The following is a 17078-nucleotide window of genomic DNA, read 5'->3' on the forward strand; positions in this document are numbered from 1 at the left end:
AGTCTCAGGATGAGGTAGGGTGAAGGAGTTTCCTACAACTGTAGGACCAGACTTCTGTGTTTCTTCTCTGTATGTCCTGTGTTTCTGTGATTGTTTTAAGCACAGAAAGAGGTGACTTGCTACAAAAGTCTTCAGAACTTATATAGCTTTCCAAGAATCGCTCAGTAATCCTGGTTTTCTCATCCTACAGAACTTCTGGTCATCTCTTGTTCTGAATGCTTCACATTCAGGAGGACCTCACCATGGAACAAAAAAATTTGCTCAAAACTTAAAAAAAAAAAGTTTGCTTATATCATAAGACTTTTCCTTAAACTTAATGAAAGCAGTCATTTGATTTTGGTCATCTTTGCCCATCTCTGCCAAGAATTAGTCAGTCTCTTTCATTATTTGTCAAAGCTAATTCCATTCAGATTGTTTGCTTCCCATGTCTTTCAGTTACTACAAATTTTCTTAATTGGCTGAGTGGTAAAGACAGCATTTTTTTTTGGTTATTATTGTAATGTTTTTGAAGAAAAAACATGGTTTTGATTTTGTGTATTTTCACACTTGAATAAGTGGTATACTGCATAAATATTTTAATTAATAGTTCTGGCAGAATAAGCTGTTTGCTTAAAAGACTTTATCACTTTCTTTGACACTTCTTTCAGAAAATTTCATGGAAGGATTTTATTACCTTTCCTTTTTGACCTGTGTTGCTTTTTTAGCTAATGCTCTGAAAGCCATACCTCTCAAGAATAAACCAAAACTAGGCTATATAAAGCCATGAGCATGAAATCTAACTGACAACTCGCTGAACATCTTCCTGCTTAACCTTGAAGTCATCCTCAAGTTCTTCACTATGATTCAGGGGAATTATTTAGAACAAAACATCATCAGTAAAAGATCAGTGCTGTATAAAACCCACTTTCAGAGGGCTTTTAAAGACCCAAGCTAGACAGGGGATTTCCTGGGCTTGCTAAACAAGCTCCAAGAAGCCTGTTAAATGCAGTTTTACAGTTAAAATGCCAAGGAAATGTAAAAAGATTTATTAACTGTGTAAGCTTTAGTTAAGGAATGAAGTGTAAATACCTGTGGAAAGTATTCAAGAAGTTCTCAGGAAATTCAAGAACAAGTTTTCAGCATGATTTTTGCTTTATTTGTTTTTTTTTCCTTTAAAGCCTTAATTTCTGTTTTTTTACCTCATCAAAGAGAAGCCATCTAAATAGGGAATTTGGGTTATGATAAGAGTAGAAAGGTAGTGCCCTACATTTGAGAGAGAGTGGTAGAAATGAAAAGGTGTGGGCTCTGGCATCAGAAAGACTCACGTTCACGTTCTGGTTCTATTATCCTGGGCGTATCACTTGGCCCCAGATATGCCCAGGATATCCTCAGCTGTAAAATGGGTCATCATATGTTTCTATGAAGTTGTTCAGAGCATTTGATGGGACAGCACATGAGAGAATCTGCCACCTAGAAGGCTTTCAGTTTATGTTTCCTTCATGCTTCCTAAAGCTCATTGAAGGATATTTAGGCAGCTAGCTAGTCCTGGTCTCTCTGCCTTGTACCAATAAGTGTTTGATTATATTGCACTCATAATGAAGAAGATACCTAATGAAACCTCCTATAGAGGCAAATAGTAATGACTTGATTCCAACACTGCCAGTGGAGCCTCCCATCCGAGAAACAGAGGTATTTGGTGTTAATAAGTTAAATTTCAGAAACTAATGGACTCTGCTAATTGAATTCATCTTTGTTAATTAATAAGGTTCTAGGAAATTGGTTGCTTTGTTTTATAATGCCCTGCAAAAGAGCAGTAAGACCTAATGACTTCAAGTTCACTAGTTCCATCCCATTCTCTCCCTATACATAGAGTGGTGGTGACCAAAGTAACATCTTACACTTTGTCTTGAAATGTTATTGTTTAAACTCTTGGAATTATTGACTTGAGAGTGAATGTGGAAAAAACATGGATTGGGGATCCTGTGCTATCTGGCTAGTTTACATTTTAAGAGTTTCTTAAGGAGAAACTTGGGAAATCAGTCCAGTAACTACTGTTGCAATGCTGCAGCATAAGGGTGTATTGGTTTTGTTTGCCAGGTTGAGCCAAAAGCAACACCTAGGAAGTTGTTTTTTTTTTTTTTTTTTTTTCACTTGAGATGAAAAAATACTAATTTTTCTCCCTAGGAGAGGGTGCTGTTGAAGTTAGGGTTAAATAGTGTGGTGATTTCAAATTTGGAAGTGGAGTCAAAGTGGTAGTTAACCCCGAGGATCATTCATATTCCCTAAGCTAAGCTTAGGTAAGGAGCATGTTTTCTAGGAACTGCCTTCTACATGTGTGACTGTTTCTATACTCACTATATGTTTATCCCCAAAGAGCCATATCTATGAAAGACTGACACATTTCCCCGTTCTTTAATACAGAGAGAATTTCCTAAATTTTTCACCTTCCGAGCAAGGGATAAGGTAAGTACTGATTGTGTCCCACTCTTTTTTTTTTTTTTTTTAAATCTTCATTTTTTTCTTTAAAACCCAAGAGTAGCTTATCTTTGCCAGGTACTCTCTTTCAGTTCTCCTTTCTCTACCTAAACTTGTGCCTTTTTTGTTTTTTTTGTTTGTTTGTTTGTTTTTGCCTTATATGTGTCTTGAAACTAAAGAAGATTCCTTTCTGAAAGAGTTTGGTTTCAGAAACCAGGAAATGTGTTTAGCTGTAATGGCTTTTACAATCCTCCCTATGCTTTAGGATGGCCCTAATGATCTGATATTAAAGAACTACTATACTTAGTAGTAGTATTCCTGTCATCCACAGATATTTACACCTAAGTCTTGTTGATGTGCATTTGCTTTTCAATTTTAAAATACAGAATTTCAGACCATGTTGGTTACTTCCTGTTACCAGCTTTGCCTTTCCCTCTTCATTCACTCAATTAACATGTACTCCAAAGAAACAATTTTATTTCAGCAAAATATGCAATAAATGTAAATACAGCTTTAAAAAAGATAATAATTCTATATCTGTGGAGATATAGAATATTCCAAAGTGAAATATTTTTATTTAAAAAAAATTATATGATGTTAACGTGTTGAGTATTTTACTATGTCATTTGAATTGTGCCAGAAATAAGAGTATAAAACCAGGCCCTGCCTGTAAACATTTTAGTTGGATAAACCCAAAACACTGGTATGTGAAATAGATGTTAATATGAAGCAGTGTGTAGTTAATTATCAAAAATGAATTGTATAGACAGTAATGCAGTGGGAGTTCTTTTTTTTTTTTTTTTTTTGCAGTGGGAGTTCTGAGGGAATTGGTGTTTTTGTTTGCTTGTTTTTAATGGAGAGCATCTCCACTTGTAAAAACATAAATGATGAAAGCTTGGGAAATAAATAGGTATGTTAGTCCATAATCTTATGTAAGCTCTAGCATTATCCTTGTATGTAGCTCATTTTTGTTGATTATTTGCACATCATCACTTATATTTCTATTTTTAAGCATCTCTTTTACATATAAGTTCATAATACAATTTTATAACTACTTCTCATTCTCTACTTTTGTGCTTAGTTTGAGGAGGATCGTATCTATCGTCACCTGGAACCTGCCCTCGCTTTCCAGTTAGAGCTGAACCGGATGAGAAATTTTGACCTTACTGCCATTCCATGTGCTAATCATAAAATGCATCTGTATCTTGGGGCAGCCAAGGTGGAGGTGGGCACAGAAGTGACAGACTACAGGTTCTTTGTTCGTGCAATCATCAGACATTCTGATCTGGTCACCAAGGTGGGTACTATACTTTGGTGGGAAGTTATCCCTGAGGGAAGGGACAGAGAAACAGACACTGCTCAAAATCAGGTTTTCATTTTTTGAATCAATGCTCTTATTTTCATTCATTCTGTTCTCTAGTAACCAACAGAAGTCCAAGAGTCCTTTCTCTCACTGAAATAAATATTCCAGGGGCACCTGGTGGCTCAGTCAGTTAAGCGTCTGCCTTCAGTTGAGGTCATGATCCCAGAGTCCTGGAATTGAGCCCTGAGTCAGGCTCCCTGCTCAGCAGGGAGTCTGCTTCTCCCTCTCTCTCTGTTCCTTCTCTTTCTCAGTTGCTCACTTTTTCTTTCAAATAAATAAATAAATAAGTAAAATTTCTAAAAATAAATAATACTCCATATTGTAAAGAGCTTTAAAAAAATTTTTTTTTCTTGGTGGTGGAAGCATGAAAGCACTCACTTGGGAAAAGGAAAAGCATCTTAACAGAAAAATCACAGGGAGTGTTAGGTGACAATAGAAGACAAAGAGAAAAGTTAGAGATGGCCTTATAAGCCCATCTAGAGGTAGGGTAGTTTCTGTGTATAGCAAGGCACTTCCTGGTGTGTTATCTACTGCATCCCACAGCTATACCCTTTCTATAACTTTTACTCCTAAACAGATTTACTTTCTAAATTGCTCTGTTTGCCATATGTGAAATGTAATCCTGTTGGAGATAATAGCTCCAGGGATGCCCATCATCTCCACCTATTGGAAGGAAATGGCTTGCTCTAGGAGGCAGGAGGAAGGCTGGGAGGTCTTTATTTGACCCTTGCCCCTGCCAGCTATTGTCATTGAGCTGACCCAAGGGAGAAAGCTAACATCAGCAGGTGCCTTACAATTCTTGACATACTACTATTAAAGTTATTATAATAGCCAGTTCTTCACTGACTCCTCTAAAACACACTAATGTTGATGATGATTTTCTTCTTACATAGGAAGCTTCTTTTGAATACCTACAAAATGAAGGGGAGAGGCTGCTTCTAGAAGCCATGGATGAGTTGGAAGTTGCTTTTAACAATACAAACGTTCGCACTGACTGTAACCACATCTTCCTCAACTTTGTGCCCACGGTCATCATGGACCCATCAAAGGTAATTCCTCTTTAGTGTCTCTTCCAGCATTACCACACAGAAGCAAAGAGATTCATCCATATTTATTTATTCTTACTTGGACCTGGAGACCGGTACTCTCAGCCAGCTAGTTGAGCCCTTGATGTTTGAAGTTTACAGAATGCTTGTGAGACAGTTTCCAGGAGGGTGTCAGAAATATGATATAGCCATTGAGAGCAGACATCAAAACAAAGGCGGTATGATATTATCTTGTTGGTACAAAAACATAAAATTTCTTTCTGTTATTTCATCAGTACCTGCTCAATGATATTTGTAATCATAGTGGTCCTGTTTTTTATAATTCCCTAGAAGTTCTCATCCGGAAAAACTTGCTCTTCTTGGGCATTTGTGTAAAATTGCTGCTGCTTTGCTCTAAATGTCGCTAAGGAGACTATGCACCTTCCCAAAGTGTCTAACCTGTTTCTCTTCATTATTTTTCCACAGGGAGAGTATTTGTTTGATAAGGAATTTTCACATGTGTTATGTATGTTTTCTATCCTGAGGCTTTATTCTAAAAATGCATTCCATATAATTGAAGGAAGGAAAACAGGGTGCTTCTATACTTGACCTTTTATCCCAGGTATAATAAAGACAGGCTACTCTGTTTGTATTCCCTCTAACCTTTTTTATTTTTTAATATTTATTTTTTCATGAGAGACAGAGAGAAAGGTAGAGACACAGGCAGAGGGAGAAACAGGTTCCATGCTGGGAGCCCGATGTGGGACTTGATCCTGAGACTCTGGGATCATACCCTGAGCCAAAGGCAGATGCTCAACCACTGAGCCACCCAGGTGTCCCTCCCTCTAACCCTTCTCTGCCATGTTATTGTGGAATTTCCTGAGGAGAACCAGTATTCCCCTTTCCCAAGATCAGTTATAGGCATGGACTTTGGACTTTTGCTTTTTTGAACTTAATTTCTAAGACCTGAAAAATCATTTTCTACTTTTTTTCTTCAAGACTCCAAAACTACTGCTAGGTTTCTTTAGTCTGTCAGGAAAACCAAGGACAACTCACTGAGTATCAAGTCTCATCATCTAGTTTAATTAAAGTTTCCCCTAAGCATCCTGGGACTGATTAGTCTGGAAGACTGAAAACCTGGCCAGGACACAATATAACCGTGTATGTTTTTAGATTTGACATCATTTCTCTGAGTTTGTTTAATATCTGCCTGTCTGTTTCCATTCTAAATACTCATACACCCCCACTATGTCTTTCCAGTCTAGAGAGCTGTCAGTTTTCTGTATGTAGAGATTGTTGACTTTTATTCCTCTGAGAAAAAGATAGATAGATACCTCTTAGTTAACAAGCAAGTGTGGGACTACAGAAGTCAACTCCTTGAAATCCATCCTAATCCAAGATTCTGTGGTATGAAAATAGACTACAAGGGTCACACATACTTCTGAAGAACCATAAGAGAAGGGTGGTAGATACTTTTGATATTTTCTAAGTTGAGAACGCATTTTAGAAAGCTAATTCATTTAAGAAAACATTAAATTTTTATTTATTTATATTTACTTATTTATTTTAGGAAAGCAGTGATTTTAATCTTTTTTTTTTTAATTTTTATTTATTTATGATAGTCAGAGAGAGAGAGAGAGAGAGAGAGAGAGGCAGAGACATAGGCAGAGGGAGAAGCAGGCTCCATGCACCGCGAGCCCGATGTGGGATTCGATCCTGTGTCTCCAGGATCGCACCCTGGGCCAAAGGCAGGCGCCAAACCGCTGCGCCACCCAGGGATCCCAGTGATTTTAATCTTGACCACACTCTGGGAAGGTTTTGTAAAAATGGGAACATTAAAGATACTAAAAATATCATTTCACAAGAAAGCTTTAAGGAATTAGATAATTTCTACATCTTATAAAAAAAACATTAATTTTGAGTAGTTATGTCCTAGCTGCCTACTGCCATACTGAGAAAACAAAATTTCACTTTAGAATCTGAATAAGGAGAAATCCCATCTAAGGCTATCTGGTTAAAATAACTTGCTTAAACCAAAAACTAGGAGCACTAATCTGCCCTGGTATAAGCCTGAGAGAAGCTAAGGAACATCCACCCCATGTACTTAAATCCCAGTTGGACTTGGCAATGACCAAGCTTCAGAGCTCTGTTTAGAGAGAACATCCTAGCACTACCTACAGATTGCCTCTCTTTAATTTGTGCGATTTACCAAGAGGCATATATTATAAAGTTTAATAAAATTGTATAGGAAAAAGCTCATGGTGGTAATTGCTATGATGATTTAAGGTCCTGTAAGTGCAATGAAACATAGTTACCATGCATATAAATGCTTCTTAATAGCTATTTAACTAGAGATTTTATTCTTATTTGGGGCTTTCTCTTAAATCCCATGGCTTGTAATTTTAGATACTGCAGATCTTTGATATAGAATATGAATATAATTGGGAAAGGAATAGGGAGTCGCATAGATTTGGGTGTTGTGAGGAAGAGAATCCCACTCCAATGCCATGCTGGCATGAAATTGTCTCTGACTTGTCCTAAGCAAGAGTAGGGTGGGAGAGAAATTATCTTACTTTTTATAAGGAATACATGTAGCACATCTCCAGAAACCAACACCTTTTTCCATTCCATCTTTCCCAAAGATGAGCAGACCTGAAACAGGTTCTAGTTACAAGGTGTTTTAAGTTTTGTGCTTGGTGATGTGTCTGTGACAGATTGAGGAATCTGTGCGGAGCATGGTAATGCGCTATGGAAGTCGGCTGTGGAAATTACGTGTCCTCCAGGCAGAACTGAAAATCAACATTCGCCTGACACCAACTGGAAAAGCAATTCCCATCCGCCTCTTCCTGACAAACGAGTCTGGCTATTACTTGGACATCAGCTTGTATAAGGAAGTGACTGACTCCAGGACAGCACAGGTACAGTAGTCAAGCAGGCTCTTCAGCATTTTGATTTGGTCCTAAAGATGAGCTACTTGTCCTTGTTATGGAAGACCCAAACTCACAAGTCCCATTGAGTTATCCTCGATCAGCTTAAATGGTCACATGAATTTGAAAAACTTCATTTGCCTTGTAAGATGTGTCTGTGTTCTTAATTGCGAATGTTATGAAACCCTCAATATTTTGTGGCATGCTGATGAACCCTGAGAGATGCCAAGTGAACCTGACTCCAGAGGTAACTCTGCAATTTAGAGTTCTTTTTTGGAGGGCTCTTGAACTACCTGAACTATCTGATCTGGTCTTACCTGTACTCCTTCCTGTTTTCAGCTAGACAGTCTACTCATTGGCAAGTAAAGAAAAGAGAATTTTGAAGTATCACCAACTTTGATCTTAAAGAAGGAAAATTTCAGTGTAATTTGATAGGTTTAGCTATGTCAAGCAGTGACTGTCATATTTACCCCTATGTTATTGCATTTACACACATTATTTTTCCTTCAGAGAGCTCAGAGTATTATATGTCTATAAAAGAGCAAAGTAGTAAACTTGAATCCCCTTTTCAGGTAGAAAAATCAAGAATGTGAAAAGGGAAGATGAGTCATTCAGTAGATTGATTCTATCCTAACAGAGAATTCCTTTTAATCTGTATTACCACCTTCATTTCTAAATATTTATGCCATTTGCTGTGATACTGGATTTAGGTTGGTTTGCTATGGCTCACATATTCTTAAGAACCAGGATATTATTTTAGGTTTTTGGCCTCAAGTTGGGAAGTGCATTTCTTCTGGTTAAAAGATGACCTTGCTCCAGTATGTGTACTCAAAGGTTTTAGTTTCTTCTATGCATGGGGTACCAGAAAGAGATTATATGTCTCTTGTTTTTGTCTATGTCCTTTTAAATCCAGAAACAGAGGCAAGAGAAGACATTTTTGTGTATTTTAAACATGAATTATAAAAACCTGAGTTTGGATAGTTGTCAGAGTGACCTTTCATTTTGTGCTTTGATTCCCAGTTAGATGGCCAGAGAAATCTATCCAATGAGAAGTGACCAGTTAAAACAGAGAGAGTGAGTGAGCACAAGAGTACAAAGGGGTGAGCAAGGGAAAGAGTATATAATAATATTTGCTGCATTTGATGTTTTTCAGGACAACCTTAAAGACATTTTCAGTCAAAGCTTTCCAATGGGCAGGGATATTTTTAATTAACTTCTACAATGGCTTCAAGGCAGGTCTATTCTTGTGAAAAATAAGATGGCCACTTGAGATTTTAATGTTTTTGATAAATATGTTTGTTCTTCATAACACTTTTTTCCCCTTTCATTTATTAGAAAGCTCTTAGATTTCCCTCATTCTGGCTAGTGCTGACACAGGGGCATGAAAGGCTCAGATGCCTTCAGTCAGGATTTAGTACTATGCCTGGCACAAAATAAGCACTCAATAAGGATCTGAAAGAATGAATGAGTTACCTTTTGCCTAAGGGAAAAACCCTGTTACCTTGGGTCCTGCATATTTAGGAAGCCTGGAAGGAAGAGGTCTCCCTCAGGCTCTTCAGTTGAGAGAGTTCAGCAGCTACTGCTGAATGTAAACCCAGGAGCCCGCGAGAACCAGCAAAAGGAACAGACCTTCAACTCTGCTCTGGTGCTCTTAATGTCTCCGTGATGCTTACTGCCAATTTATTTTTTCCCTGTCTTTGTTCTAGTGAATCATTATGTAAATTTAAAATAATGGAGAACCCTGTGTATCAGTCATTCATTTATTCGTTGATGTAACATGATTGACCACCTAGAGTGTGTCAGGGACTTTGGATTCCAAGATAAAAAGTAATCTCTATTCTTGAGAAATTTACATCGAGGGGGGGAAGACAATGGATAATTAGTTTCTCTATAGTATGATTATTATTTGTGCTATCATAAAATAGGTACAAGGTTCTAATGGAACAGACTATATAGGATCAAAGTTTGTTTTCTGAGAGAAGCCCTTTTGATGGCCCCTGGTAAAAGGTGTATGATATATAAAATATATACATGTTTTCATGAATTTGTAAAAAATAAATTTTACAAAATTTTTAAAGACTTTATTTATTTGAGAGGGAGAGAGAATCTGAAGCTGACTCCACACTGAGCATAGAGCCCATTGTGGGGGTCATTCCCACAACTGTGAGATCATGACCTGAGCCAAAACCAAGAGTCAGACACTTAACCTATTAAGCCACCCCGGCGCCCCTGGATGTACCAAAATTTTTATATTCATTCACCTATTGATGGACATTTGAAGTTTTATTTTCCAGTTTGGGTTATTATAAATAAAGCTACCATATGAACATTCATTTACAAGTTTTTATGTAAATATGTTTTCATTTCTCTTGGGTAAATTAATTACTGGGTAATAGTAAGTGTATGTTTAACTTTATAAGAAACTTCTAAACTGTTTGCCAAAGCAGTCATACCATTTTAAATTCCCAGAAGCAGTGAGACTATCTAGAGGGCTTTCTCCAATCTTTCTTAGTCCACATAGTTACATTGCTTAACTAATGACCAGCCTGCCTGCCTTCCACCATGGCAAAAGTGAGTTGTAAACTCTGTACCCACAACTCTTGTCTTTCCTAATAGACAAGAAATGTAGTCCCAAGAATCTGCTTTTTCTTGTTTTGATTCAGTTTATCTCCTCTGAGTCCAGTTTTCCCATTCTAACACCCAGACCTCATTTAACACTTTGAATCTTTTAAAACATTACCATTTCTACCTAAGACATTGCTAATTCTACCTCCTACCCAGTGACTTTCACCATTAATCATGTGGACTAGAAACTCCATTCTGTGGGGTTTTAAGCAGCCCAAGACAATTTTTGCCCAGTATAGGATTTGACGGGACAAAAGTCAGAACATACTTGTTCCTCTGATGTAGGGGGCTAAGGATTTACTTAGCTAAATGGTGTCCAGGGTTTGGAAAAGCACTTAATTCTGTTGTTAGGCCTATATATCAGATTCACAAATCTAATCCTTAGTGGTAGACCTAAGCTTATCTATTTCAGACCAGAATAGATAAGTGGGTATTCACACATACCCTTATTTCCCACATTTGTATTCACTGTGTTGGGAATCTATATTTTATGTATTCATGCATAAGGTGCCTAGTTTAGTGTCATACAGCCTCTGGGCACTCAATAAATATTAACTGAATTGAAGTAATGGCGTCCCTTATAAATATTCATAAGCAAATAAAACTCTCTATATGGAGTATGAGGTACTCTTCTAGAAATATTTGAGTTAAAGTGATTAAACACTGGTGTGGTGATTTCATTATGTGACAGTATAGGTATTTTAGGACCTATTTACTAGTTGTAACATACTGGAGGAGATAAATATATGTATCTACAGTATATAAATATATATAATAACACATTGATTTTACTATGGGCTATGTCTTACGAGCTAACAAGAACTGATTAGCTAGATGGAAGGATGAAATCCACTTCTGGCAAAAATCTTTGAAGCCTTTGTGTGGCTAATAACACTTATGGAGCACCTTCTAATCAGTTAGACTGAAGTGCAGAACCTTGACCTGGCTGTCTGTTGTTGGCGAAAGAGCAGAATTCTCCTTAGTGCATAGCTGTTCCTCAACTTAAATGTGAGGACTGCTCAGATTTGTTAGTTGACTTACTTCATTTCGAGAATATGGAATTCAAGTCACTTCAGAAGGCAAGCATTGTTAGTGTGTCTCTGAGATGTGAAATTTATACTGTACTTTCTTGTTAATTTTGACTAATCCAAAAGTGAGAGCAGCCCGTGGTGTGTCATTGGTCACATACCATTTTTTGGAGTTCGTTAATCTGTAGAGAGGTGAGAACACTACCCAGTGTGTAAAGGCATGTCTTAGCTACCCAACCCACCAAAAATATGTTTCAAGAAATAGCACTCATGAAAAAAGCCCCTCTAGGCAGCTGATTTTATATTCTCTTTCTCTCTTTTTTAAAAGATTTTATTTATTTATTCATGAGAAACAGAGAGAGAGAGAGAGAGAGAGGCAGAGACATAGGCAGAAGGAGAAGCAGGCTTCCTGCAGGGAGCCCGATGTGGGACTTGATCCCGGAACACATCCTGAGCCAAAGGCAGACGCTCAACCACTGAACCACCCAGGGGTCCCTATTCTCTATCTCTTAACTCCCCATACCTTTCTCTTTCTCCTGCAGATCATGTTTCAGGCATATGGAGACAAACAGGGACCATTGCATGGAATGTTAATCAACACTCCATACGTCACCAAAGACCTGCTTCAATCAAAGAGATTCCAGGCACAATCCTTGGGGACAACATACATATATGATATACCAGAGATGTTTCGGCAGGTAAAGGTGGCTAACTGGAGGGCTCTGATATGTTCCAAAGAGACAGGGTTTTTCCTGAATTTCCAGAGGCAATTTAGCCTGGAGTGGGGGCACTCGCAAAGGGCAGGAAATATCTTAACACTCCTCTCATTTCTCTCTCATTCGGGATTTGGACTGCCAACTCCAATATTGGGTAGTTCTTTATGAATTAACAGGAGGAATGGTGAGGATAGAAGCCTCTATTGACTAGAAAGTAAACTGAGACAGCATGCCTGTGATGGTAGTTTATAATGACCTGTGTGAGGAGTTATGTATCTCCTAAACCTATAATCAAATTTTGGCTGTTAAAAAAGACATTTGAAACTCTAGTTCTTTTTTTCCTATTTTCCAAGATAACCCAGGTCTTGAGCTGATAGCCTAGGTTACTATGGATAGAATCAATACCAATCAATCCAATACTATGGATAGAATCAATACCAATCAATCCAATACTAGGATAGAATCAATACCAATCAATACCAACCAATGGATGAACTCTAGTTCATGACGCAGTTTAAAGTATCAGTTCTTTTGTGGGAGATATATAATGGCTGAATAAAAACTAGTGTGAAAAAATACGACATTATGATTCTCGTTCTTTATATGAAATAAATTCCTTTGATCTGTATGGTGAATCATCTCTATGCTGCAGATTTTTCTTCCATCAGTGGAAGGTAAGAAAAGTACATCTGCAACAGAAAATGCAACAGATAAAGTATCAAAAGAATACTGAATTTGTCCTTTCAAAAAAAATCTATGAATATAGGATTTTTCCAAGTCTCCTAGTCAGTACTACCATTATTACCACATTTGAATTTTAATAAAATAATATATGTATGTGGCCTTGGTAAATAGTTCATCTGTAATTCCTGTATTATTTATAAATTCAAGAGATTTCCTTTAGGTAGTCATTTGTTTACAAGTTCTGTCTCTAAAAACATAATTATCTTCATTTAGTGTTACCAGCATTGTTAACCTTACAAGTCGAGTATTGGTTCTGTTCCCCAATGCCAGAACTATAAATAGAAATGTCATTCTATTTAATTTTCCCTAAAGAATAGATATAAACAAACAAACAAAAAAGAATAGATGAAAACATTGTGATTGGAATGCATCATATTACCTTTAAATGTTGCTTGAGACAAGCAAAGAAACAACTAGTTCCCACTTCATGAGGCATTTGTTTTGATCATACGGAGTTGGAAGTGGAGATCATGGTGGTTTTTAAGTGGATTGGCATGTCTGTCTGTCTTCTCAAATTTGAGCAGAATTGATCTGGCATATTTACAAATAGTCCTACACCCCTCATGAGCTAATTCCTGAATGGGGACCTATAGATCTGAAAAGGCATTAGAAAGAGGATGATGCTTCCCCTGAACCTCTAGTAGAAACTATACTTGCCTTTGTGGATTTTCTTTGTATTAGTTGAGTGTCATATCATTTTTCTTGATTATTTTTCTATTCTTCTACAATTTTTCTTCCTTTTTTTAAAGAAGGATTAATCTACTTATTTAATATCTTATCTTAATTTTCCTGGGGTCTGGTCAGGTCTGTTTGTTAGGTGTGTTGTGTTTGTTAATGCTCTAGGGCTGATTCAGAATCAGTAGTGACTTTGTTGGAAAAGTGCCTGCTTTTGACATGTGAAAAACATTATGTGAAAAATAATTACAAATCTATTTTAACTGAGAATGAGAGCTGTAGGATTTGGCCTGATGCTTTTGATGTTCAGCAGAGCACTTGGAAAGATCAAAAACAGATGGACTGAAACTTAATATTTATTTTTGTGTATGTTGAATTCTCTGATTGTCACTGATGAGTCAAACTTCTCTCCTCTGCTAGTCTCTGATCAAACTCTGGGAGTCTATGTCCACTCAAGCATTTCTTCCATCACCCCCCCTGCCTTCCGACATGCTGACATATACGGAGCTCGTGTTGGATGATCAAGGTCAGCTGGTCCACATGAACAGGCTTCCAGGAGGAAATGAGGCAAGTAGCTGAGTCCCCTTCCCCCTCTTATCTCTGACTACTAGTAGCAGCTTTCCATGGAAGTGGTCATTAAAAAGCATTAATTTAGATGCTACATAGGCAGCATAGTAGTCTTGCTGGTAGAGGTCTTTAAGGAGAGAACATGGACTAGATATCAAGAAACTATTAATTTTTTGGTATGATAATGACATTCTACTTTTTGAAATGGTATTACAGTTTTGCTTTCTAAAAAGGAATGATTTTTACTTTTGGACATATCTCTTTAAAATAGTTACAGGTGAAATGATCCAGTGTCTAGGATTTGCTTCAGAGTTATGGAGGGGTGAGTGTGGGACTATAGATAAAACAAGATTCGCCATGGGTTGTTATTTAAAGTTAAATGATTTATCTATTGGAAAAGACCATTTTCTCTATTCTTGTATATGCTTGAAATTTTGAGATTTTTCTATATAAAAAGTTAAAATGTTCTTTTGCTTTCTTTTTTTTTATCTTATTTGGATATTTACATACCAGTATACCTTTTTTGGCATGTTTTCTGTGCTCAGGTAATTTGATCTGGTGTTGTTATTATCATGGTAAAATATATTCTTAAGGGACTCAATCAGAACCAGGGATTTAAACATAAAAGAAAGTAGCAGTAGCCCATTTCTGATAATCTAAGGATGCATTTTCTGGTATTGGAATCCTCTCTCATAATGATATAAAGTCATATTCTGCCCCATACCCTGAGTCCTTCTCTTCCTGATTTTAACTGCTTTCAATGTACAGTTAAAAACAAAATAAAAATAATAAAAAGATTTTTATTTCAACCCTAGATAAATCTCATTCTTTAGAAAGAGTAATCTTTACCTAGGTATTCTCCATAAATGGGCTGGGTAGACCTTTGGAGATAATATGTGGTATCTTTCATTTCGTGCAATGTCTTTTCAAAAAATGTTACTATGTATACAAGGTGTGTGCTGTTTCAGTAAGTACACCAGTGGATGCCAAAAGTAGATGAATTGGTATTAAGATGGATGCAAGCATTGGACCAGATGGGGAGTGTCAGACTGTAGGAGTTCTTCTAACGCCTCAACAAATAGCAAAGGCAAGAGGTGAAGGAGGAAAGATGTATAGAATTTTGACAAGAATAGATATATACTTGTTAACACACCAAGTTGAAGCATAGGTTTGTGCCGCTGTGTAGCATCTACATAATGAGCCCCCCAATAGCAAAGAAAAGCTTCATTGTGCTAGACTTAAATTCTGACTCATTCAACAGTGTAGTCCTTAGGAATGGAAGGCACCCCTGTGAACATGGAGAAAAACAGTTTTAACTAATGTAATTAAAACAAAAAACTGAGATATTTGGCCACGTGAAAGCTAGCAGCATTGCTGTGTGAAACCTCTTGCCATGATCTTTCTCTTCTGCTTTCTCTCTGCTCTCATTCTGTGTTTGAGCGAACAGAGACTGGGGGAATAGTGAAATCCCAGAGGGACAGAGCTCTGTTCTTGCTGAAATTACAAGCACAGAGCTGCCTGGGCATGAACATGTAGTGTTTACTCTGCCAGTATGAATACAAATAGTCTTATTATACGGGACTCTGTACCCAAAGACCACACACACACACATACACACACACACACACACAAAAGAATAAAAAAAAAAAATTAAAGGTTTTTTTTAACCCTTTTAAGACCCAGCAGACCTGGGTAGAAAAGGGATATATCTTTAACAGCCGTGGAGAGTACTACAATTTTGAGCAATAGAGTCAGTATAAGGACCATATGTTTCCCTTTGCCCAGTACTTTAATAATCTTGAAATCGAGAAATCTAATTGTATGTATGTATGCATTTATTTATTTATTTTTGCTTTTTGTCAGTTTTCACTTTCTTCTGAATGTTCTACTCTTTTCCCTCAGTTGCCTATTTTCTTTGTTCTATTTTCCTTTTCTTCAAATGATTGACTAGGATTGAGGCTGAGTTGTTAGCTTGCTATTTCTGAATCTTGGAGCTCGGGAGGAGTGAGACTGATGTTCTTTTGTGAGCAGTTAGTGACTAATGCCTGGGATAGCTGGTAAAGTCAGTCTGTGGCTGTAGCTAGATTATAGGGCATTGCACAACAGGAATGAGGTTGGGGTATTAGTATCAAACTCCGTTACCAATAACTTGAGCATACAATGGTGTATGTCCACTGAGAAACTGACCAATATAAAGATGGGGTTTCAGCAGTCAGAACTCTGAGGGACAGCTGTGCCTAAGAGATGACAAGGTGTCAGTGGGATGTATTTCCTCATGCTGAGCCTAGTTTTATCAGAGCAAGTTGACTTTCAGCTGTTGCAGTTTAATTTTCTTTGGCCAAAGAGACAAGTTTGTCATGAGCCTGGCACTCTACGTATTTACCCCAAGAGTGATGTGAAGGGAAAGAAAAGAGCTCATGCTGATGAGATTTGGAGCAAATCTGTCCTGTCCCAAAGAGAATGGGCATCTGAACAGAGCCTTGAGACATAGTTTTATTAAAAAAAGGAGTAAAAAATTGACCTGTTAATATTCTGAGAGTCAAGGCTCAATGTAAATGCACTGATGCTACATGGACGTTATATCATCATAATGTGGTGTTCTCCAAAGGTGACGGCTCTACTAGGTCATCATTGTGGGTGATACTGCATTACCTTGAAGGATTATAGTTTCAGGGTTTAAAAGTTAGCACATGGATATAAGGACTAAAGGTAAAACAAGAGCTTCCTGTAGAGTTTCCCCATGAATCGAGATGCTTTCCCCCATAATCAAAGGCAGAAAACCTGTACTTATCAGACCATCGGCTGTATGAGTGGCCAAGCTTTCTTCCCTGTTTTTTTTTTTTTTTTTCCAGGACAGTAAATAGGTAAAATGGTGATGGGACCAGGACTTAGAACAATTCAGTTCCATTTAGTTTTAGATAACTTGTTTGCCATTTGAGAAAGAATATTGGCTG

General features: G+C 37.3%; 1 protein-coding gene across 16 annotated transcripts in view; it reads left to right on the forward strand.

Moving 5' to 3' along the window:
* ACACA (acetyl-CoA carboxylase alpha) overlaps positions 1–17078 on the forward strand; it is a 283732-nt gene that overhangs the window by 175939 nt on the left and 90715 nt on the right. For all 16 annotated transcript variants that reach the window (XM_077852292.1, XM_077852296.1, XM_077852303.1 and 13 more), the window contains 6 exons: positions 2401–2442; positions 3536–3751; positions 4711–4866; positions 7557–7760; positions 11965–12120; positions 13978–14124. In XM_077852292.1, the coding sequence (XP_077708418.1) occupies positions 2401–2442; positions 3536–3751; positions 4711–4866; positions 7557–7760; positions 11965–12120; positions 13978–14124 (921 nt within the window). The remainder of the gene's footprint in view (positions 1–2400; positions 2443–3535; positions 3752–4710; positions 4867–7556; positions 7761–11964; positions 12121–13977; positions 14125–17078) is intronic.

The sequence above is a fragment of the Canis aureus genome, chromosome 16, assembly GCF_053574225.1.
Source record: "Canis aureus isolate CA01 chromosome 16, VMU_Caureus_v.1.0, whole genome shotgun sequence".
NCBI classification, from domain to species: Eukaryota; Metazoa; Chordata; class Mammalia; order Carnivora; family Canidae; genus Canis; species Canis aureus.